Consider the following 25,067-nt stretch of genomic DNA (forward strand, 5'->3'; position numbering starts at 1 on the left):
TCTCAGAGTCGGTCAGTAGAAAAATGGCCAAAGCCAGCATGGCCTGAGAGCCAAGGGATCTGTATGGATGATTCAACAGAGTTTAACAGAGAAGAGGATACAGAAATTCTCTTATCTTTATGGTTAAAAAAGGAATTCTAGAGAATGGAAGTTAATGCATGATTTGAGAAAAGCTATGGAGAAAAAGCCTCAGGGAACTGCCACCCCGTTAGGCCCCCCCTTAGAAAGGTGTCTGTATAGATGCAAATGAGACCAGGGCAGCTAATGAAAGTTTTGCAAGCCAGATTAGAAAAGACTACTTGCAAACTTTAAATAGTTTTCAGAAGTTATTGGGGCATATGTCATATCTTAAAGAAATTAAGCCTCAAAAATTAGAAATTAGAAAAGATAGCTTGCGAACTTTGAGTGACTTTCAGAAGTTATTGGGTAATCTTCAATGGTTACATCCTTTTTAAAAAGCACCTACTGGTGATTTGAAACCTTTAAGTGATATTCTGAAGGGAGATACTGGTCCCAATTTGCCAAGACAGCTAACTAAAGAGGGTAGGCAAGTTCTCCTACAGTTGGAGAATGCAATCCAGCATCAGCAGATTTGCTATACCGACTATGCAAATCCACGGGAGGCTTATGTGCTCCCCACGCAGCACAGTCTGACTTCTGTCTTGTGGCAAGGGGGACCATTATTATGGTTGCACTTACCTGTTAAATCCTTATTTTGAAGCAGTAGCTTGTATGTCACAGAAATGGAATCTGGGAGATATTTTGGCAGGGAACCAGGTGTAATACATGTTCCCTATACCAAACAATGAGTTGATTAGTTGTTTCAAAGCAATGATTCATGGGTAATCACTTTTGCTCAATTTTTGGGAAAAAATTGATAATCAGTTTCCAGCTTATAGACTATTACAATTTGCACTAATGCATCCATTTATATTCCCTAAAATTGTAAGGAGTAATCCTGTAAAAAATGCTATGATGAGTCTTATAATGGAAGAGCAGCCTATGTTATTGATGGCAAGGAATATGTAGAACAAACAGCTCCAGCTTCAGCTCAGATAGTTGAGTTATGAGCTGTTGCAATGGTTTTTCAGCTTCTAGTGAATGATTCATTTAATTTGTACACTGATAGTCATCATGTTTTTAAAGCTCTTCAAGTGATAGAGGCAGTTCTGTGCATTGAAACTAGTAATGAATGACCAGGTTAGAATACTGTTTGAGCAAATTCAGAGTGCCATTCATCAAAGAAAGTCACCATGCTTTGTGGGTCACATAAGAGCTCATTCAAACCTTCCCAGCCTACTGGCTGAAGGGAACGAATCAGCAGATAGATTATCAAAAATGGTCGCTTTATCCCAGGTAAAACTAGCTCAGCAGTCACATAACTTCCATCATCAAAATAGCAAAAGTCTAAGAAAGCAAATTGGTTTAACTAGAGAGACTGCTCGTCAAATTGTCAAACAATGTGATGTGTGTCCAGAATACTTACCTGTAACTAACTGAGGAGTAAATCCTCAAGGTCTGCTTCATAATCATTTATGGAAAATGGGTATTACTCATATTGTAGAATTTGGCAAATTAAAATATGTGCACATGACAGTTGATATGTATTCAGGCTTCTTAGTGGTCACTGCACAAACTGGAGAAGCCACTAAGCGTGTGGTAAGTCACTGTTTAAAAAGTTCTGCTTAGCCGGGCGTTGGTGGCGCACACCTTTAATCTTAGCACTTGAGAGGCAGAGGCAGGTGGATCTCTGTGAGTTTGAGGCCAGCCTGGTCTACAGAGCGAGTTCCAGGACAGCCTCCAAAATGATACAGAGAAACCCTGTCTCGAAAAACCAAAAAAAAAAAAAAAAGTTCTGCTTACATGGGAGTTCCAAAAGTGATAAAAACAGACAATGGGTCTGGATATACTAGTAAAGCATTTCAGCAATTTTGTGCTCAATGGAAAATTGATCCCAAAACAGGCATTCCTTATAATCCTCAAGGGCCAGGAATTGTGGAGCAAGCTCATAGCTCCTTGAAAAACCCAACTTCTAAAAATAAGGAGAGGGGAGTTATGTCCCTAGTCTCCACATGATGCATTAAATTATGCAGTCTTCATTTAAAATTTTCAAAATGTGGATGCCTGTGAGCAATCTGCCATGGGGAGATTCTGGCATGATGGAATTCAAGCGACTTTCACTAAAGTCAAGTGGAAGGATCCATTCACCAGGCAATGGAAAGTGCCAGATCCTGTCCTAATATGGGATAGAGAGCATGTTTGTGTTTTCTCGCAGGAAGAAAACGAGGCTCAGTGGCTGCCAGACCATTTGGTGAGATGCGTGGAGCAGAGAAAACCTGGACCCGAGACCTTGGGAGCCTGCCCAAGCCAGTTCAGTGAGACCCGCTGAACCTGTGTTCCTGACTCCCTGACGTCATTGATTCTACAATCCGAGAAAGAAAGGAACAGTCAGTTGGAGCCTGCCCAAGCCAGTTCAGTGAGACCCGCTGAACCTGTGCTCCTGACCCCCTGACGTCATTGATTCTACAATCCGAGAAAGAAAGGAACAGTCAGTTGGAGCCTGCCCAAGCCAGTTCAGTGAGACCCGCTGAACCTGTGCTCCTGACCCCCTGACGTCATTGATTCTACAATCCGAGAAAGAAAGGAACAGTCAGTTGGAGCCTGCCCAAGCCAGTTCAGTGAGACCCGCTGAACCTGTGCTCCTGACCCCCTGACGTCATTGATTCTACAATCCGAGAAAGAAAGGAACAGTCAGTTGGAGCCTGCCCAAGCCAGTTCAGTGAGACCCGCTGAACCTGTGCTCCTGACCCCCTGACGTCATTGATTCTACAATCCGAGAAAGAAAGGAACAGTCAGTTGGAGCCTGCCCAAGCCAGTTCAGTGAGACCCGCTGAACCTGTGTTCCTGACCCCCTGACGTCATTGATTCTACAATCCGAGAAAGAAAGGAACAGTCAGTTGGAGCCTGCCCAAGCCAGTTCAGTGAGACCCGCTGAACCTGTGCTCCTGACTCCCTGACGTCATTGATTCTACAATCCGAGAAAGAAAGGAACAGTCAGTTCAAGATTTCCGGTTTCTCAACAAACCTGCTACATCGACTTCCCACACCTGTGAGTTCTCATCCTGGAGCCGACCAAGGACTGGATGACTAGCAGTCATCCACTCCACCTTGAAATACAGAACTTGTTTTGCCAGTTTTTTACCTTTGGGGAAAAAGGACTTATTTAGAACAATTAAACACGATTATGAATGTGATGTGTGGCAAAAGCCCCTCTTCAGGATTTAAACGGGACATGGAAAAAGTTTGCAGTTGACATTCAAGGACTGTAATATTACAAGCAGCAGATAGGGACTTTAGGTAGGGAAAAGGAAAAAGTTCAAAATTATGCAGTTATTCATACTCCACCTGCCATGAGAACATTTTATTGTCCTTTGATTGAATTGAAATTATGAGAGAATTGTAAACCAGTTGATTTGCACGTCTACTGTTACTAATCATAGTGGAATTATTGATGTTTGCAACCTTTGCTGTGCTATGTAAATGTTTATGGATGTAAGAGGTCAGAGATCATTCTGACAGGAATTTAATGTAATGCTTATGAGTCTTTGGGTACAATGTGAGTAAAAAGGCAGATTTAGACTTGGATACAGCCAAAGGCACTCAAGACATCCCACTCCAATTTCGAAAGGCCATTTTAACTTGATCCATCCTCTCCTTTTGCAGGAGATTGTTGTAGCCATAAAAGTGCATATGTTGCTTAGCATTATCAAGCTTGCTTGTGAGCTCTCATTGAAAAGCTGGTTTAGGGGTGGGTGGCATCGAGCTATGCACCACCCCCTAACATTCTTTGTTACAGAGTCTGATAGCCAAGGACGGGTAAGATCTTCTAGCCTCCAAGAAGGGAGGGAATGTGTGGTCCAAGGACGGCAAAGCACTAGTAGGTTGAAGAAGACCCGAGACGGCACAGTCGTCCGTCCTGTTGCAGAAGCACAGGTAGTATTTTATTGCTTTAAGAAGGGGGAATTGCCAGGGCCCCGTATATGTAGGCTCATTCCATCTTGCCACAAGTTCAGAGATCTCAAAATCACTCCTATTGTCTTTAGCCCTAACCCTAACCCTAACCCTTACCCTACCCTGACCTGGCCTTTGTGGTAAATTACTCCTATCTAAATAACAACTGACTTGGGCCCAGGCATGTTTACTCTCACCCTGAAGGCTAGGTGATACGTGCAGCTGTGAAGCGCCTGCAGACCAAGCAGTACGTGCAGCAACAGAGTGTCTTCAGGATTAAGGGAAGTAATTGCTGTTTGCTCTTTATACATGACAATAGAAGTCTTCTGCCATTGTCCTCACTTTAGGATGAATACATAAGATTGATGAATGAATAAAGTAAAGACATTCAGTATGGACTGAATCAACCCTCCTGACACTATCCTATGTCTCTGTCTTTCCTTTAATGTCTATAGCTAGCCTTTCCCTCAGCCACACACTCCCACTCAGGAGTAGGCCGGGGCTGATCGGCTGGTCCTGACTGCAGCCCCACAAACACCAGTTGGAGACATCGAGGGAAGAAGCCCATAGCCAGCCAGGCTGAGCTCAGGAGGGATCAACAACAGGCAATGGCTACAAAGGATTAATTTTTCTATTACTGCATGGTACTTGTTGTGGGTTCTTTGCCTGGGCTACAATCTAAGCTAATGTAAGACAGACAAACGGGAGAAAAACCTGTTTAATGGACAGTAAGTACGGACGCCCTTCAGCTGACAGAGGCTTCCACAGCAAGCAGAGCGGGGACTTGGTACAGCAGAGCGCAGGGCACATGTGTTCTCACAGGGGGAAGGACCACTGTCCTGTGTCAGGTGAAAATCTTCCTGGTGATGACGGTTACATGGAGCCCTCCTCTTCCTGAGGCGAGCGGTTTTCCTAACAGAGGTTTCTTCCCGAATGTCTTCTATGACAGCTTTTGAGAACTACTCCTATGCCCCTCATTTCTCAGAATAACATAAAGGAAGCCTATTGGGGCAGCAAATTCTCTTCTCCTGAAATCACATTCTGGATGGTGTATTTGTCCTGAACCCCAACACTGACACAAAGCATCAAAACTCCTTGGAGCTTACAAGGAGTTTTTTGTTCCTTATGTGGAGGGCCTTTTGTTCTTCAGAGGCTCTGGTCTGAAGATGTTTGAACCCAAGTGTTTAAGCCCAACCTGAGCAAAACAGCGAGTCTCTGTTTGAAACATCATCTCCATCTATGACAACAGAATTCACAGGGTGCTCAGAGGGAAGAGCCGAAAGAGCTGGAGCTTAAGCTAGGGGTGTTACCAAGTTGCACCCCTAAGAGGCAGATTGCTTATTTAGAATGCACAAGACCCCAAGTTTGATCCCCAGTTCCCACTTCCCCTCTAAGAAAAACAAAACAAAACAACAACAAAAACAAAACAGTACCTCTGGAACAAGAGATTTGAAGAATTTAGAGCTGCTGAGCTCATGGGGACACCTGAAGGATAACACCCAGGGAAGGCAGCTCTAAAGCCCATGTATCACTCTTCACCTGGCTGTTTACTGTACCCTGAGTCACATCCTTTTGATCAATGACAAGTGTGTTTGGTATAGTTCTATGAGGCATCCCAGCAAATTAGTTAAACCCAAGAAAGATGTGGGAATCCGGTCTATAGCATATAGGCCACAAACACAAGTAGTAAACTCCTTACTGGCAACCTGTGTCTGAAGTTGGAGTGGACTTGCAAGGCTAAGCGCTCACACTCTGGGATCTGAGATGACAGCCACATCAGTAGCATCCACCTCTTAAAGGGAAACAGACAGGGCAAACCTAAGACTCATCAGATTTGGGTAAGAGCCTTGTGTTTTGTGCTTTGAAGTTTTCATCAAAGCAAAACAAGAAGTTGATGTTCAGTTTGTTCCTGGAAAGATAATAAACATAGTGCATAATATGTCAGTGTGTGATGTTTGTTAGGTTTCTGTCTCCTCGTGGCCACTTGCCCCAAATTAAGTAACTGTTCCAGGGTGCTGGCAGCTGTGCCGCCATCTTAGGGGCCTGCTTTGTGACCTTAGAGGGAAGAACTTTAGAGGAAAGAGTGAGGAAGCCCAAAGTACCAACAGAAGCATACAGACCCTGGCCACCATCAGAAAAGGACGGAAGGCTGGGCGGTGGTGGCACACGCCTTTCATCCCAGGGCTCAGAAGGCAAGAAGATCTCTGTGAGTTCAAGGCCAGCCTGGCCTACAGGGTGAGTTCCAGGACAGCCAGGGATACACAGAGAAACCCTGTTTCAAAAAGCAAAAAGAAGGAAAGCAAAAGAAAAAGGCAGAAAAGGAGAAAAAGTAAAAGCTAGTTTTCTGAGCTGGACGCATGACTTGCAGTTTATCCCCACCTGGAAGCAGAGTCATTCTTTTGGCAACCACCTCTCCTTACTCTAACAATAAAACACTGGGCAAAAATCTTTGGAAATAAAGGCAGTTCACAAGAAGTCTAAGGACTTTTTTTTTTTTTTTCCGAGACAGGGTTTCTCTGTATTGTTTTGGAGGCTGTCCTGGAACTCACTTGTAGACCAGGCTGGCCTCGAACTCACACAGATCTGCCTGCCTCTGCCTCCTGAGTGCTGGGATTAAAGGCGTACACCACCAACGCCCATCGGATTTTTTTTTAAATGAGACTATAGCTTCACTCCAGTATTTTCCTACACAATGGGGTACTACTGAGAGGTAAGAAACAATGACATCCTAAAATTCACAGGCAAATGGACAGAACTAGAAAAAACACCCCAAGTGAGGTAACCCAAAACCAAAAAGACAAATATAGTATGTACTCACTCATAAGTGGATACCAGACATAAAGCAAAAGATACCCAGCCTACAATCCATAACCCCAGAGAAGCTAGAATCCTCTTTCAGAAACAGATGGAAGCAGATGCAGAAATCCACAACTAACCAATGGGCCAAACTCCTGGAGTACACCTGAAGTGAGGGAGGAGCAAAAATATGAACAAAGGAGTCAAGACCGTGATGGGCAAACCCAAAGATAGTGAGAGATCACTGGACTCGGGTCTGACAAATGGGGAACCCGCATAAGACCAAACTAAACTCCCTTAATAAAGCTGACAATGATGTGACTGGGACAATATATGAGGCCACTGGCAATGGGTCCAAGATCTAACACTAATGTACAAACTGACTTAGTGGAGCCCATTCTATATGGAGAGATACCTTGCCCAGCCTAGACAGAGGGGTGCAGGGGTGGAGAGGTGCCTTAGTCCTGCCTCAATTAGAAGATGAGACAGACTTAGTAGACTTCCTAGGGGAGGCCTTACCCTCTCCCTGGAGCAGTTGGGAGGAGGAGGGGCGTGGGAGGAGACTGGGGAGAGGAGGGAACGGGAACTGGAATCGGAATGTAAAAAATAAATAAAAAATGCAAAAAAAAGACTATTAATTCTTTGGTGTTATGATTGAGATGGAGAGGCTAGAGCAAACCTGAAAAACAATGCTTTAACTGGTGTGCTTAAATTGCATAAGAAAATCATTCTCACATAGCAGTCAAGGTATTTAAATAATCCACAGCATTCAAAATGGTAATCCACATAACCAATGGTAAGGATGGGGTTGTCTTATATAATAATGCTTTTTTTAAAGGAATAAAATAATCATATGTTAACTGCACGTATGAGATCAAAACTATCCAGATTAAAAAAAAAAACAAGTGAGCAAATAACAAAATACGGTGGACAGCACTTTTAAAAAGCAGGTTCCTGTGTGACTATCTCCTCCTGATCGAAACATGCCCCACTGACTTAAGACAACTAAGACGGTGCAGGCCTACAAAGCTCTCATCAAGTCACAAGAATCTCAAGCCCCAGCCCATCACAGAGTTATAAAAGAGCAGACAGTCACAATCTCTGAGGCACTGGGTACGGAGAGACTCTCAGGGGCAGCTACCTTCAAGTTGTTCCCACAGCTCTATGCATACAGCTTTGGAAAGTCATCATCCATGCTGGGAGGGCTTTTTGATGATGCAGTAACCTTTTAGTCACCCACACACCTGTTAGAAATGCCAATAAACTCATTGGTTACTAAGCAAGACTTCTCTTTGGTCTGCTGGTGGTGTCCTATTTGAGGAGAATAGATGTTTGCACCTGTCTCCCTCCAAAAGTCAACACAACAAAGCTTTTTTATTTTTTTCAGGAAAGCAAAAAGGATTTTTGTTTGTTTTCCAAAGTGATATTTATCTAAAAAGTGAAAGTCCCTAGGAACTGTATCTAGATTACATTCCATATTTTGTTATCATTTTCATTTACATAAAGTATTTTCAAAGAAATTTAAAGTATCAAATGAGAAGACACAAGACCACTTCTATTACTTGTGCATATAATAAATTTGTTTTAAGAAGTCACAAATATTGGTATTCAAGTTTTAATTTTGAACTAGCACACCTCTAGTAATAACACCACGCTTTTCATGGTAGTCTGGAGAGCAATGTGAGAATGAACCAGGAGTGCATGCGTCAAAGCTAATCTACGTGCATCAGGTGTTCTCATTTAACACGGGGAAAACAAATAGCAAGCATGGCTTAAAACTACACCAGATTAGTTATCTATAATGAGACCCAAGTACAGTAAATATTACTTAATGAGCTGACAAGTCTATTAGTGAATCCATTCCTGAGTTGATTTGACAAGACAAAAGGGTTATTTATTCAGTAGGAACCAGGTGAATAGAAAAGCAATTTATTTTCCTGTTTGCTATAGAAGCCCAAATACTAATGCTTTGGGAGTCTACCCATATGACACAAGGGCTCCTAGAACTGCTTTGTGCTTTTATCTGAAAATGTTTTCCTTCTTGTTGTATTTTTTACTTTGAGTCAAGTGTCAAGGTCTTCCAGGTATTAAAAACTACAACATAACTCAAACTGTAACATACACAGAGAGGAGACTCCTTAGAAAAGTACCCATATCTATTTCTGTCACTACATCACTGTCTGTTGTAACCAAAGATTTCTGTCGTCAACAAATATCACCATAAGTGATGATAGTGAACATATCGTGGCACAGACTTTCCATTAAGCCCAGGTTTTAAACAAATGTTTGTATACAGACCTTTTTATTGCAGACTGGGATTTGTTCCCACATTTCCTCTTGAGTCCCTATCCAGGAATTTTGTTCTACTGTGAAGAAAAGCTCTCCCACCTCCCCACCACCATCAAGAAACAGCAACCCGGGGCAGATGAGAAAACTCAGGCAGTAAAGTACTTAACGTGCACGCATGAGAATCTGAGTGTGATCCAGAAGCCACACTCAAAACCCCAAGTGTGGGGGCTGAAGAGATGGCTCAGCAGTTAAGAGCATCTGCTGTTTTTCCAGAGGTCCTGGGTTCAGTTCCCATCTCCCACATAGCCTGTAGCTCTCACAATAGCCTGTAGCTCCGGGTTCCCAGGTTATCCAACATCCCTTGCTGGCCTCTGTGGGCACTGCATGCACTTACACACAGAGGCAAAACACCCAAGCACAATATAATAAAAATCAACTTAAACATTTTTTAAGAAGAAAAAGCCGTGTGGGCTCTCAAGATGGCTCAGAGAGTTAAGGCACTTGCTACCAAACCTGATGGTCTAGTTAGATTCCACATGGTGGAAGAGAATCATACTTCAGCACACACACAGTGACAGGAGCATGGAAATGTAGGCATGTGTACACACAGACACAGGGAGAAAGGTTTAATGTCCTCTGGTCTCCACACATGTGCAAACATGCCTGCAAGGACACACACACACACACACACACAGCAAGTTAGCTTGAAGAATCTGCCATCTATACCATAAAAGACTGACGTAAGCCCAAGAGCCAGACAACCAGCATCATAGGTCTTTAGAAAACGAATGACGTTAATGGAGAGCAACAAATGAAAACCGGCTGAGCAGCACGGTCCTTGCAGATGACATCCCTCAATGAAACTTTCTGAAAGCACACAGACCAACCCTAAAGGTCCAGCCGCTAGACCCACTGTGAAGCCAGGCATGGTGATGCATGTGGGAGGCTCAGACTGCACGGTCACTTGGCCTTCCCCTACATACACGCACGCACACACGCACACAAAAACCAACCCACAAACCCCATTCTGGGTGCACAGCAAAATGTGAAAATGAATCAGAACGTATTAAGACCCTACACTCAATGGCTTCCTTGCTGCACAGACTCCAGCAGACAAAGGCTGGTCTCAGGCACTTGTTTACACAAGTGGGAAGAGTCAGTGCTTGGCAAGCAGCCAACAGCTGATCGCAACCCCATTATTGTTTACTGGAAACAACTAGATTTCTGAAAATGTTTTATTTCATATTTTGTCAGTTACTTTAGTCCTCAGTACAGAAGAACACTGAGGCTTTGTTTCCCAACCCACCTGAAAACTGTTAAAATTAGAAGAAACAAGAGAGGGGTGTGGAGCACCTTGTTTCCATTACAGATTCTTGTCTAAGTATTGCTTTCTCAGCACAGTGAATCAGATGAAGATTGAGACTCTGAAAATAGTGAACATCTCAAAGCCATTATTCGGAACCCTGATATGCCACAACCCATTGCTTTCTCACACCAGTTGCCTTGCTGTTATTATTGGAGATCAGAATTACATACTGTACCACTCTCTCCAGGAGGAAAAGCAGCATGCATCAGCTTGAAGATGTGTTTTCTGTCACCACCTTGAGGCTTTTCAGAGCAAATCTGATCTGGGACAAAAACTGCACTGGCCAATCCCTGAATACAGTAGCCCCTCTGTCCCAACACTGCCTGCCAAACAATTAAATGTGCACCAGACTTCTGCTTAACATTAATTACTACACAAACCCAAACCACACGTTCCCCAGTAACTTATGATTGAAGAGCAAGCAGCTTCATGATGAAACCTGACTTCTAATTTTTTAAACTCAGCTTTATCCATTTTGCTTTTGACATGCTGGAGACTGAGCCCAAGGCCTCATGTATATTAGGCAAGCATTCTACCCCTGAGCTATAGGCCCTATAGATCATTTAACATTTATGAAAAGATGGTGGAGGATCAACTGAATTCAAAAGTTCAGGACTAGCTAGGTCACCAGAGATCTCTGTCTGTCAAAGCCGAGTGTGCTGTGGAATAATAACCCTGTTGTACCCTGTAAAGATTTGTCACTTGAAATGGTTTAATAAAACGCAGATTGGCTAATAGCCAGGCAGGAAATATAAGTGGGGCAATCAAACTGAGGATGTTGGGAAGAAGGGCGGAGTCAGAGGAGATGCCAGCCAGCCACAGAAGAAGCAGGTATAGAAAATGAGGTAACAGCCATGAGCCACGCGGCAAAGCATAGAGAAGAAACATGGGTTAATTTAAGTGTAAGAGTCAGCTAGTAACAAGCCTGAGCTATTGACCAAGCATTTATAATTTATATTAAGTCTCTGATTATTCGGGAAGAGGCTACCAGCTTTTTGGGAGTAGGCAGTCTGGACAGGAAAACTCTGCCTACACATGTGTAGTAGCATATGCTTATATTCCCCAGAACTAAGTAGGCTGACGTGGGAAGGTCACCAGAATTCATGAGTTGGAGACCAGACTGGAAGTGAGGCTACATTTCAAAATGAATAAACTGAATGTCAAATTCTCTTCCTTACAGCTTTTCATATTTGTCAAGGGGCTTCAAGCTCTGCTCTCCAGAAAAGCAACAAGATCAGGCTGAGGCTCCCTCCAGAGCCTTTTATTACATCACCTTCTGTAAGGATAACCTGGGTGACAGAACCATTACATTCTCAAGGAATCACTCTGGAGTTTAAGGCATGAAGCATCTCATTGTTTTCATACAGCAAAACGTAGCTCAGATTCTGTGTGTGCCAGGGTTTGAACCACAGTCTAAAAGCGCCGACATGCTCCACCACCAAGTTCTATCATCCACATTTTTTTTGTTTTTTTTTCTTTTTTTTTCGGTTTTATGAGACAGGGTTTCTCTGTATTGTTTTGGAGGCTGTCGGTCCAGCCCGGCCTCGAACTCAGAGATCCGCCTGCCTCTGCCTCCCGAGTGCTGGGATTAAAGGCGTGCGCCACCACCGCCCGGCTATCATCCACATTTTGATGTGTGAAGAATATACAGTCAAAACACAAGTCTGCACTGAGCATATGTGGAAAGTTATTTAATTGTAAAATAGAAAAGGAGGCCAGAGTACAGTCTTCAAGGTAATTGGTTCTTTATACAGATAATCTAGAGTAGATTTGGGGTTAAACATTTTCAAAAAGCAATAAAACAAACAAAAAAATATAAAGAGCTTGAAGTTACACTTTACAAAAAAAAGAATGGAATAGTCTGTCGAATGTTCACACACTGTGGAACTGACAACATTGTGATGAGACTAAATTGCAACACAGGCCTGGAGCTTTCACGGGGAATAGCGAAAGTTACATTAGACGTATCTATAGCATCACTGAGTACAAAAAGTTCCTGTTCTACATACAAAAGCAATTTTCCATAAGAATAATTTCTTGGGGAGGGGGAGTAAGTCCATGAAATATTTCAGAAACCCAAATGCACTGAGTTTGCCAAAAACATTATCTTAAAATCCAGCGCCTCAAAGTGCTCGTGTGGAAATCATGATGGAAGGCACAGAATGCAGTCTCACGTCCCCACAATGGCATTTTCCAAAAAGCATAGATTTTTTGCAGATTCAAGTTCTCTTGCAAGCTGCTCCTTCCAAGAACATTGTCATGGTTGCCAGTAAAATCAATGCTAGCTCACTAACTTTCGGTGACCAAAAGAACAACAGTGGTGCCTTTTATATTTCTCGGTAACTTTCATCGTCTTTGTGGGAAACATATCTAAGCAAGTGATGCGTTTTAAAATCATAAAACATGCAGAATATGTACAAACAAAATTTTAAAAATATTTGCTTCATATACATGTAAATCTACTTGCGTGTAGCTGAAATTGAACAAATATAAAATTTCTGCTTCCTAAAAAATGTTTTCAGAGAACCTGAGACAACTTAAAAGCTGTACAAAAGTTCCTGGGAGAAATCTCTTTGCAGAGTTATTTCCAGCATCAGTCCACCATAATTATTACACATTTGGTCTAACCGACAACAACCACCCTTAAAACTTCTGTTTCTCAGAAATGAAGTCTGTACCCAAATCAAGAATTGCCTGTAACAGTGCCTTACTGTGGTTTTTTGGGATCTCCTCAACAATCTTTACCAACTCATTTGTAACTGTAAAAAAAGAAACAACCAAAAAACTATTTACAGAATTCAGTTTTAAATACACTTCACAAGTTCTAAAGTTTTTTTTTTTTTATATTACAAGAATTCAGAGCTCGTGGCTTAAGTCCCATTATCATTTTCTATTATTCGGTATTCCATGGCTGTGTCCTTACTGTGTACAGTCCAAGACTGCATCATTCTGGACAAAAGGTAAAACCAAACTCCTGTTCTCGGTGGCTAGACAGCTTCTTTGTTGGTCTGGAGGCGCGTCATGGCCTCCAGCTTCTGCCTGTAGGCTTCTGCCTCCTGTTCCTTCTTGAGTAGCTGCTGCCGGTATTTCTGCGCCTCACGGTTTGCCTCATCCAGCTGTTTCTGAAGCGCTTCTCTCTCCTAATTTAGAAAAGAAAAGTCGTGTTCAATTTCTGCACAAATATATTAACATAGTTATGTACCCCTCAAAAAAAAAAGATAGACAGACAGACAAAACACTGTGCAGTGGCCACAGCAGTTGCCTACTGGTACCTCCAAGACTTTTTTACCTTTTCAACCGATTTACAAGTAACCCTTAGTTTTCTCCTCTGTATTACGAGATGGAGATTATTCTCTAATTTCAAGAAAATTATTTCTACTTTGTAAGAATAGGGTGAACACAAAATGTGCACCTGTACTTCTGTATGTACTGAAGAAAGTACTAGAAGACTTAAAAGGGAATTATATAAGCACACCCCTTATCTCTACTCAGATCACAATCAACACAGCTGGGCACCTACCACAGGGCTGAGCAAAGGCAATCCCATGGCTCGCTTTCTCACGTGTCAGGCTTTGAACGAGAATAGTAATGCTCAGAAATGATGTCACCTTCCACAAAACACCATGAGAATTGGGTTTATGGGTTTCAGATGTTACTAATTTCAAAACAACCCACGCTCCTCTACACCACCAAGCAAAATACCTAAACTCCATCACAATGGCTGCTGGTCTGGCCTTGCAAAGTCAAACAGTGGGCAGTCCATAAAAGGCTACTCTCTCTAGCAACCTTCTACTGTTACAACAGGTATAAAAACTTAAATGCTCAGTTATTAAGAGCCAATATATACAAACCCAGTCCAATGAAAATAAGTATACTTTTTTTTTTCTCTTCACTGCACCTCTATTATCAAGGAAAAAAACGAGACCCACACTTCAAAGAACCCTTGTGTATACCTGAAGAAAGCACATGAAGAAAACCTAACCTACACAGGCCTAGGCTTAGGGAAGTTTCCTGTTTTAGGAATGAGTTAACCTCATCACAAAGACCTATGGACCTGCTAGTGAGGGAGGGGCCAGAACATAACTATGAGTTGCAGAAAAGGTCAGGTTTACACCGAGCAACACACATGCCCAGAGGGAGCAGAAGGCAAGGGAGGTCCTTGAGGACAGTCTGAGGGTCTCCTCCTACATAGCCACTGCCTCCCAACACCAGCTCATCTTAAGCACCCAAAGACTACCTCTGCTTTACTGCTCAGTTGCTCCTACCAGGAGGAACAAGCAGCTCCCCCTCCCCCACATCCCTATGCTCCCACCCACTGTCCTATACTAAGAATGAAGTTAGACTTAATATTTTTCAGATTCCTATGGCTGCAGCAGATATGGGAGTGACTGAGAAGTCCACAAAAGGAATGCCCTTTATTTCCAGTTTCAGCAATACCCAGTCCCTATCCTAATACCTTGCATTGCTGTTTCCCTTCTCTTAGACCTTTCCATAATGCTAGAAAAGATGGCACCCGGAAAGATAAAGCTGGAAACATCTAAGAATTGAGCCTCAGGGAGGCTATGAACATTGGCACTGGCCGTGACCTATGTAGGACTTTGAGCTTGCCAATGATCAGGGGTAGAGGTGAAGGGGAGGGCTTAGTTGTGGTTCCCTAGGAGCAAGACCTACTTCTGGGAAGAGCAGGCTTAGTTTGCTTTGGCAACACATACACTAAAACTGGAACGATCCAGAGATTAGCACAGCTCTAGTGTAAGGACAGCATACACACTCAAGAAGCATTCCATAATTTCCCTCCAGCTCCAGGAGGATCTAATGCCTGAGCTCACCAGGCACCAGCACTATGACACACACATATACATCACTAAAAAAAGAATGAAATCAATATTTTTTTAAGTCTCCCTGTATTAAAAAGATCTTTTTGACAGTCAATGTCTTGAATATATATAAAATTTCCAATTACATAGGAAGTATTAGAATGAACTAACTGTAAGGGATCATCTAGTATTAGCTATTTATTAACACCTGGGCATTTGCAAGGAGTTTACTATCACTGCAGAAAACAAAAGCAAAGGAGTGAGACAAATACTGTAAAGGTGAAATGGTTTAATCCTATCTTCCTTAACTCATTTTAATCACACACACACACACACACACACACACACACACACACACACACACCATGCAGCTTACACATTCTAGGCTAGGCAAGTATTCAACCACTGAGCAGTAAGTAAAATAAATTTTAATACAATTACAGTAATAACTCCCTTTCACCTACTATACCAAATAAGCTATACTCACTTCAGCTGCATTGTTTTGTTTAAATCTGTAAAATGTAAAGACAAAGACCCTCAATATTTGTTGAATATGCTGAATATATGATTAAGATACAGACTTTTAGTATTGTACCTTTGACTTCTCAGAAATGCAGGAATATGGAATGAGAACTTGTTTGCCATCTCAGTTTTCAAAGCAAATAAAAGTCTGAGAAATGGAAAATGTTATTTATTTTACCGGAGATCTTTGTTTCTGATGTGATAGTTACTAAACATACTTCACGAAAGACAGCTTCTTCATATAGCAGTGTTTCACACATTAATAGTACAACAGGCTGACAGCTGACATTTTTATTTAAGTATAAATGCTAATCCTGTGGATTTTTACATTTTTAATATTTATTGTGAGTTTGTGTGTGCTCATGTGCTATGGCATATATGTGATCAGAGAAAACTTTCTGGGGTTAGTTTTTTTCCTTCTACCCTTACACAGACTTGGGATCAAACCCAAGGTGCCAGGCTTGCAGTGAGTACCTCTACCTGCTGAGCCATCTTGTTGGCCCAATTTTGATATATTACTGTGTTATTCTATGTAAACTGGTGCAGGTGTTTTGCCTGCATGTGTGCCTATGCACCGTAAGTGTGCAGTGCCTAAGGAGGCCAGAAGAGGGCATCAGCTCTCCTGGAACTGGAGTTACAGATTATTGTGAGCTGCCATGTTGGTGCAGGGAATTGAACTTGGATCCTCTAAAAATAGAACCAGTGCTCTTAGCCATCTCTCCAGTCTCCAATTTTGATATTTTCATGAAACAATAACTTAATCAGTTAATATGTGATGCTAAAGTACTGTTCTAGGGATGGGTTGTAGCTGCTCAGCATGCAGGTAGCTCTGGATTCAAATTCCAGCACTGCAGGAAAAGAAGTCTAACATCATAGACCTCTAAGAAAACTAAACCCTAGCAAGAATCAAGATTGACTGCAACAAGATACACCATAACCCTGAGTTAGTATATTAGGTAACAACCTTAAGGCAGCAGATTTCAGCTCTTTTGATTTTCAAAGGTGATCCTCTAATTCTGCCTTAAAAGCAATGGTGTGGAACAATTTGACCATTTTAATATATAAATTTCTAATACTCAAATTTATATATTTGTTCTATTATACACTGAAAGACACAATTATAATAGTTTATCTTCTGCCTCAACATACATTTTAGTGTAATCTTGTTAATAAATATGACTTTCTGAGAATTAACTATATGTCACCATTGTATTTATTCTGTATTTATCCTCATATCATCTTTTTCTTTTCTTTGAGACAGAATCTCACGATGTAGCTCTGTCAGGCCTGGAATTTACTATGTAGACCAGGCTAGCCTCAAACTCACAAGAGGGACTAAAGGTGTGCACCACCACTCCAGTCTTTCTTTCACTTAATATTCAAAGCAATCAATTGCTGATATTATTCAATTTCTGTCATCTTGATGTAGAGGCTACGACTTAAAATGGCAAAAAGGCCAAGGTCACACACTCAAAATATCAGAAAATTCAAACCTATAGTTAAGTCCAAGCCCATATCCCTAACTAACAATTAGGTATGTTTTTAAATTTTAAGTTATTGTTATTACTATTGCTGTGTGTATATAATGTGTTTGTGGGCATTGTGTGGAGGTCAGAGGACTACTCACTCTGTAGAGCAGATTCTCTCCTTTTACCTTTACATGGGTTTCAAGGGTCAAACTCAGTCACCAGGCATGCATGGCAATTATTACTTGCTGAGACACCTTGCCAGCCCAACACACAACACAGTTTTATTTTTAATTATGTGGTACTTAGGTGTCTGTGTAGGGTTGTATGCATGAGAGTGCAAGTATCTATATGGCCAGAAGTTGTCAGATCCCCTGGAGCTGGAGTTACAGGTAGTTTGAGCGTGTAAATTCAGTCCCCACAACCAAAATTTATGCCAAATCGTCCACATTTGGAGAAATCACAGAAGTCAGCACATCCACACCACAATGGATGAGCCTTGCCTTGGGAAAAATAGCTTCATGATTATGGTATCTCCCTTGGCAGGTATTAAAGATTTATTTTTTAATTACTTTTATTTTTGTGTATGTGTGTATGGGGTGGATGCACTTCAGTACTGGTGCCTGTGAAGACTAGAGGTGTCAGATCCCCTGCAACAGTTGTGAGCTGTTTGCAGGGGCTGGAAAGTGAACTCAGGTCCTTTGCAAGAGCAGCCAGTGCTCTTAACTGCTGATCTGTCCCTTCAGCTTCAAGTCCCAATTTTTAAGGAGAAAAGCTAGGCCAGGTATCTATCTGAGCTATTTGCTTGCAAATAAAAATCAACTGTCCAAATGAGATAAATGACCTCATTTTTATAAATGTAGTTCTTAGCTGGGCATTAGTGGCGCACGTCTTTAATCCCAGCACTTAGGAGACAGAGAGGTAGGCGGATCTCTGTGAGTTCGAGGCCAGACTGGTCTACAAAGCTACAGAGAACCCCTGTCTCAATAAACAAAAAAAAAAAGAAAATTCTTACAGTCACTCTTTTATCTGTGAGCACAATACAGAGAAAGCCCTGTGAAAACTTGTGCATGAGTTAAACTTTTATGTGTATCTTTTTTAAAATCTAATCATTATTAATATTCTTGAATGGCATAAATTATTATATGATGTCCTGGGTGTCACAGTGTGCCAACCTAGCCCCTACTCACAGATGTGACAACCAACAATGTTTCTAATTTCTAAACATTACCAAATATCCCTTAGGGTCAGAATCTCCCCACCTGAGGATCAGTTTTACAAAAACTTTTGGAGTTAAAGTTTGGCCAAGATGTCATCTAAGCTGCATAAAAGCTTGCTCCTAAGATAATTCTATTGTCATCATGTGTTATAGGAAAAGTTACTTGGTCTGACATGAACACTGGACGTCACATCCTTATCCTGTGACTCCAGGCCTCCACCTTTTCTTAGTCTATGTATCAAACTCTAGGAGGTCACACAGCCTTGTCTTAAGCATTTCCAGTGACAGAAAGAAAGATTTCCATTACCAGAAAGTCCTACTGAAAACAAAACAAACACCAAACTCCACTGTTCTTTATACCAAATTAAGCCCAATCTCTTTAAAGCTTACTTCTTGGTTCCACTTAATTAGTGCACCTTAATTCCTACTCTCTTGTTTACCTGGAATTACATCCTCTTATCTCTGGAAGACTAGAAAAGGAACCAGGCTGGACTTGGAAGGAAACAGGCATGCCAGTCATTAATAAATAAAGCCATTGGCTAAAATCACTATTGTTTAAAAAAACTGTTAGCTGGTGGTGGTGGTGGTGCCTACCTTTAATCCCATCACTTGAGAAGCAGAAGCAGGTGGATCTCTGTGAGTTCAAGGCTAGCCTAGTCTATGGAGTGAGTTCCAGGACAGCTAGGACTACACAGAGAAACCCTGTCTCAAAAAACCAAATAAGTAAATAGTTAAATAAACTTACATTTAATGGCATTCAACTAATTTAAATGCTTTATTATATAACAGAAACAAAGTAATACTTTTTTTTCACTTTCTGTGCTCCAAAGAGACCATCTAACAATCAGAAAAGGATAATAAAGAGAACCTTAGCAGTGAGGAGATGCTCAGCCCGTAATGTGTTTGCTGTGCAACAATGAGAACCTGAGTTTGGATCTCTAGGACCCATGCAAAAAGCTGGGCATGGAGCCAAGTGCTGGTGGCACACTCCTTTAATCCCAACACTCGGGAGGCAGAGGCAGGCAGATCTCTGTGAGTTCGAGACCAGCCTGGTCTACAAGAGCTAGTTCCAGGCCAGCCTCCAAAGCCACAGAGAAACCCTGTCTCCAGGGAAAAAAAAAAAAAAAAAAGCTGGGCCTGGTGCACACTTGTAATCACAGGTGCTGAGGAGGCAGAGACAGGAGGACCCATGAGGCTTGCTGCTCCCCTCAACCCATATCCCAGTCTAGCTGAACTGGTGAGCTCTAGGCTCAGCGAGGGACCCTGTCTCAAAAACGCAAGGTGGAAGGTTGGGGAGATGAATGTCAGGTTAAGTGCATTGGCTGCTCTTGCAGAAGACTTGGGTTCTGTTCCCAGTACTCACATGGTGGCTCACAGTTTCAGGGTTCCAATGACCCTAGCCTCTGCAGACACCAGGAACACACATGGTGCGCATACGTACATACAAGCAAAATATTCATGCACATAAAATAAAGTTAATTTTTAAAAAGAAAAAATAAAAACAAGGAAGAAAGTGACTGAGACATCCAAAATCAACCTCTGGCCTTCACATGCATGCACACATACATATATCACACACACACAAAAGTGAGGAAAGAAATAAGATACTGTTTAGTAAAGTAAGTTTTTAGTTTGTAAATCAGAACTGTCCTATAGATGTCACTTTAAATTTTGGGAAATAAGACATCATATTCAATAGCTAAAACTTAAAATTAAACCACTAGCCAGATTCTTTTGTGTGTGTTGTGTATGTGTGTGTGCTTTTAAGACAGACTCTATTCATAACTAGACTCTGTTCAGTTCAATACTTGTGATTATGCCCATGTACCTGCCTGCTGTTTAAATACATGAGAATATACTCTAGCTGTCTTTAATAAGATTGTGTTGCCATTCATTTACCAAACAAAACAACCCCCCCCCCCCCGTGATAACCAGAGCCTTTGACAAGAACAGCTAAACAATCATCAACTTTAGACACATCAGATGCAGTGAAGATAAAGGGGGTGCTGACTCTATCCATTTTTACCCATTCTCATGAAAACCCCAAAATGAAGTAATATTCATCAACATTCCAATTCGGGAGAAAATAAGACCCAGACTCAAAGCTGACAGGTCAAGAATTTGAGCAGTTTCCAGTTCAAAGCTCTTTCTATTGCATTTGCTTTTCAAGGTTATGGAAGAATCATGTTTTGTGTGAGACATTATACATTTGATAGATGGAATTTTATTTGTAGTCATGTAAGAAAAATTTAAGAGATTATGATTTGTTACACCAACAAATGAGTTTGGGAGAGGAAAAAGGCTAGATGTTATCAGTAGTCTAAATGAACTCAATCTCCTCAAAGGACATGCTAGTAAAATAATCAGTTATCTTTCACACTTACAAACATAATCTGTTTAGCAACCATCAACTTTCGGTAAGGGGATTTCCAGGCCAATCAGGGTGAAGCATTCTTGAAAGATAGGAATTTTCAGTCTAAAAGAATATCGTCCTTTAGTGACTTGAAGAATATGTAATTTTAACAAGAACCAAAGACAATCCAAATGTTACCAGCATAATAAACTTTGTTACAAACAAATTCGCTCATTCATTCATTCAATATTTATTTATTGAGGGCTTGCCATATGCATGAGACCAAAAAGTTAAAACAAAATGATGACACTATTCACTTTCTTTCCTTATCAAAACATGGCCAGTAATAAATATAAATGACAAATAATAATGATAATGATAGTGATAAAAAAGAAACAATTCATTTTGGATGATTGCAGCAAAACACACCGGGTAAAAGGCTCCTTACTTCAATTTCTGCAGATTCCACCCGGTTCTCGATTATTTCCACACACTGCCTCTTAGCTGGTGGCTCTTCACTGATGACAGTTTCTTCAGCAATGTCTGTTGCTGGTACTGTCAGTACTAAAATGAAAAAGATGTACACGTTACGTCACCCCAGACAAAGAGATAAAGTTTTTATACTGTTACCTGCCTGCAGCAAGCAAAGCAGCCTCTGTCATTTCCCAACACTGTTCTTGTATGAAGATGTCCCTACTGGTCACCTCTACATTCTCACTGAAGCCCCCTTACTGAAGTGGCTACTGGTGGCAATCTTATACATAATATACTCATTCATACTGCTGAAAGGTCAATATTAAAGATGCATATTTTAAGAGGTCTCAGGCTCCTGCTAACGTAATTACTTTTTACAAGTTTCTTGTGCATTATTCTTAGAATAAGTAATTCATGTAAAACAAATATGCATGGGAAGTATACATAAGTACATTCATTCAAACACACATACATCACTCTGCATCTGTTTTACTAACTCCATTTAGAGTATCTTTTTCTCGACACAGAGCTTTCTAATGCCTGCTAGTACTCTGAATGCACACAACTGTAAACATTGTTCATAACTGCTTCCCTATTTACATTTTTGATGTTCTCACACCATGCAGTGGTAGCACATGACTTTGGTCCCAGCATTTGGAAGGCAGAGGCAGGTGAATTTCTGTGAGTTTGAGGCCAGCTTGGTCTACCAAGAGAGTTCCAGGACAACCAGAGCTGTTAATAGAGAAACCCTGTCTTGAAAAACCAAAGGGAAAAAAAAAACAAAAACAAAAAGCAAAATCAAACATTTTTGATGTTTTCATAAAAACATGAGAATACAGAAGGTACATACCCTGCCTAACAGATAGACAGGAAGAAAAGAAATTTACTTTTTAAGTCATGGGAAAAATTACAGGTGTTTTCTAAGTCAGTTGAAACGTTTTGTCAAAGTGGGGCATGGTGGGGCACTTAGGAGGCAAAGGTAGGTAGATCTGGTGAGTTCAGAGACAGCCTGATCTACATAGTGAGACCCTGCCTCAAAAATAAATAAATTTTATTTGTTTGTTTATTGCCAAAGCATGGCTAGCATTATGGCTCTACAGGTAAAAGTACTTGCCACCAAGCCTGAAACCTGAATTCAATGGCTGGGATCCACATGTTGAAAGAAAAGAATGTTCACTCTCAATCTGTGCTGACTTCCATATGTGTGCTATGGTACACACATTCTCCTCCCAACAAGTAAATAAAGGTAAATGCTTTTCAAAACTTTGTCAAAACATTAAAAATTGTCATCAACAAATTTAAAAATAGTAGAGCTAATATTAATTTAGTACCATTTACAGTAATTTAAGAAATTAGAAATGGGGCCAGAGAGATGGCTTAGCAGTTAAAAGCACTGGCTGTTCTTCCAGGAGACCTAAGGTTCAGTTCCCAGCACCCACATGGCAGCTCACAACTGGCTGTAACCACAATTCCAAGGGATCTGACACCTTTTTTCTGGCCTCCATAGGCACTGCTTGCATGTAGTATACATAAATATATGTAGGTACACACTCACACAAGTATTTACATTAGATATATGCTGCCAAGAGTGTGTTATTTCATTTTATTCATATCACATTATGTTTATAACAACTCAAGAATGGAGAAATCCTGTATCATTGGACATATACAGTGTATGTTATACATTTTAAGTTATGGAGGCTTTAAAAGTTTCATATTTTTCTTTCAGTCTTCCTCCTCTTTCTACTCCATCACATGGACTTTAGAATCCATTTGGCTAGTTACAGAAAAAGTATCTTTGTCATGGATTAAACCTCATCCCTCCTACCCTCTGATCTGAATGTAAAAATCCTAACCTTTGGTAATTTAGAATATGATTGTGTTGGGAAGGGCCTGAAATGTAATCAAGGTAAAATGAAGTCACAAGAGTTGTTCTGTTTCTGTGTCCTTTTAAGAGACAGGACAGATTACAAAGTGAAGTCTCTCGTGTAAAAGCACAGCTAGAAGGCACCCATCTATATATAAGCCAAAAAGAAACCTGCTGACACTTGATGTTGGACCTCAACTTTCAGAACCATGAGAAATTAATGTTTATTATTTAAGTTACTCAATTGCTGACTGACATCATTTGTCTTCTTTATTCATTCTCTACTTTAAACTTTAAAAAAATGTGTTAGTGTCAGCCAGGTGTAGTGGGACTTGCCTTTAGTTCCAGCACCTGGGAGGAAGAGGCAGGTGATCTCTATGACGCCAATCTGGCTACATAGTGAGTTCTAGGACAGCCAGAGCTACATAGAGTGACCCTGTCTCAAAAGAAAAAATTTTGAGAAAGACAGAGAGTGTATGTGTGTGTGAAGGCCAGAGGACACTCTGCAGACCTTAGTGACACTGCTAGGCTGGCTGGTCAATGAGATTCAGGGATACATATGCCCGTGTCTGTTCCCTACCCTCATCTAAACGATAGGTCACAGATGCATCCCACCAGGTTCACACCCCACCCTCAACCACCCTCTTTTGGCATAAGGTTTCACTGTGTAGTACTGACTAGCTTGAAGCTTGCTATGTAGAACAAGTTAGCCTCGAACTCACAGAGATCTACCTGCCTCTGCCTGAGTGCTGGGATTATTAAAGGTATGTGCCACTGTACCTGGCCTGATAGCACTTTAAATGTGGAACTTTTATGTTTTCAGTCTTTTGGTTTCACTAAAAATGTAGTTGTTCTACTTTGCAAATCTTTGTGGTTTCCAAAAGGGGGAAAAAAAAAAGAGTAGGGGAAGGATATGTCACAGTGAAGCTCTTAAATGTTGCCACCATATTCCTACTATAAGCCCTAAGTCACCTTTTGGGCCTTTTGCTTTTTTTAACAAAAAGTTCCAGTTTTATACTAGGACTCCCACACCCAGTTGCCCCCCCCCCCCATTCCAGAAGATCGAGAATTCAGGGCCAGCCTTAGCTACACACTAAGTTTGAGGGCAGAGTCAGCTATATGAGAACCTGACTCAACAAAACAAAACCCACACAGCCAACAAGAACATTAATCTATTCTCCTTTAAAACTGCCTTAGCTGGGATTTGATCAAGGGAGGCAGGCAGTGTAAGTGCCCAGCTTCTGCAGTCCACTCTAGAGAGACGCACACTAAGTCAGAGGCATGGACATGCATCAGCAGATTGCTGCACACATGCCACTGAGTGACAAATGGCTGTGAATTCTAAAGCACTAACAATACTGAGCTGAGATATGGTTGAATTAACTGACCCCATAAAACCCGAAATGGGAACTTTCCTATGACCAATTAACCACATAATTTACACTCTATGCATACCTAAATTCAGTTTTGTTTCCAAATTCTTCGCCTCTGTTGTCATGAACTTTTAGCTTCCAAAATACTTTTCTCTTCTCATTGACATACTTTGGAGTCTATTTTACGTAGCCTGGTTGCCACCTTTTCTTATCCATAGATTTTGTTCAACAGCCACAAAGGCCATTTTGTTTCATTTAAAGCAATGTTAGCAGGATTTGGCTTTGTGGTTCTTCTACAATTGAATAAAAAGCCTACAGAACAACTGTTCATATCTTCTTCTCTCTAATCTAGTAAAAAATAATGTCTATCTTCTACCTTGAAACAGTTTATAGTGTGTATTTTTAGCTTCTGGAGAAAGTTTTCCAGGTACTGCTCTGATCCCTCTGTGAATCGGAAGACTTGCTACATCAAGGGTCCAGCCATATGTGTGGCAAAGCCTTGCCTGGACTCATG

At 41.2% G+C, this 25,067-nt stretch overlaps 1 protein-coding gene and 2 non-coding genes across 11 annotated transcripts in view; 1 reads left to right on the forward strand and 2 right to left on the reverse strand.

Moving 5' to 3' along the window:
- Positions 1 to 12,138: 12,138 nt before the first annotated feature.
- Gabpb1 (GA binding protein transcription factor subunit beta 1) overlaps positions 12,139 to 25,067 on the reverse strand; it is a 49,348-nt gene continuing 36,419 nt past the window's right edge. For 8 of the 9 annotated variants that reach the window (XM_040746223.1, XM_040746228.1, XM_040746224.1 and 5 more), the window contains 2 exons: positions 21,288 to 21,403; positions 12,139 to 13,602 (listed from right to left, as the gene is read on the reverse strand). In XM_040746223.1, coding sequence (XP_040602157.1) covers positions 13,450 to 13,602; positions 21,288 to 21,403 — 269 coding nt within the window. In that variant the 3' untranslated portion in view covers positions 12,139 to 13,449. Of the gene's footprint in view, positions 13,603 to 21,268; positions 21,404 to 25,067 lie in introns of all 9 variants that reach the window. The other variant, XM_040746227.1, reaches the window with a different exon arrangement.
- Positions 15,154 to 15,255, forward strand: LOC121140580. Its single transcript, XR_005877506.1, has one exon. It is a non-coding gene; the product is annotated as a U6 spliceosomal RNA (small nuclear RNA).
- On the reverse strand, positions 17,664 to 17,821 carry LOC121140618. The gene has a single exon (XR_005877541.1). It is a non-coding gene; the product is annotated as a U1 spliceosomal RNA (small nuclear RNA).

The sequence above is a fragment of the Mesocricetus auratus genome, unplaced genomic scaffold, assembly GCF_017639785.1.
Source record: "Mesocricetus auratus isolate SY011 unplaced genomic scaffold, BCM_Maur_2.0 Super-Scaffold_100004, whole genome shotgun sequence".
Taxonomy (NCBI): Eukaryota; Metazoa; Chordata; class Mammalia; order Rodentia; family Cricetidae; genus Mesocricetus; species Mesocricetus auratus.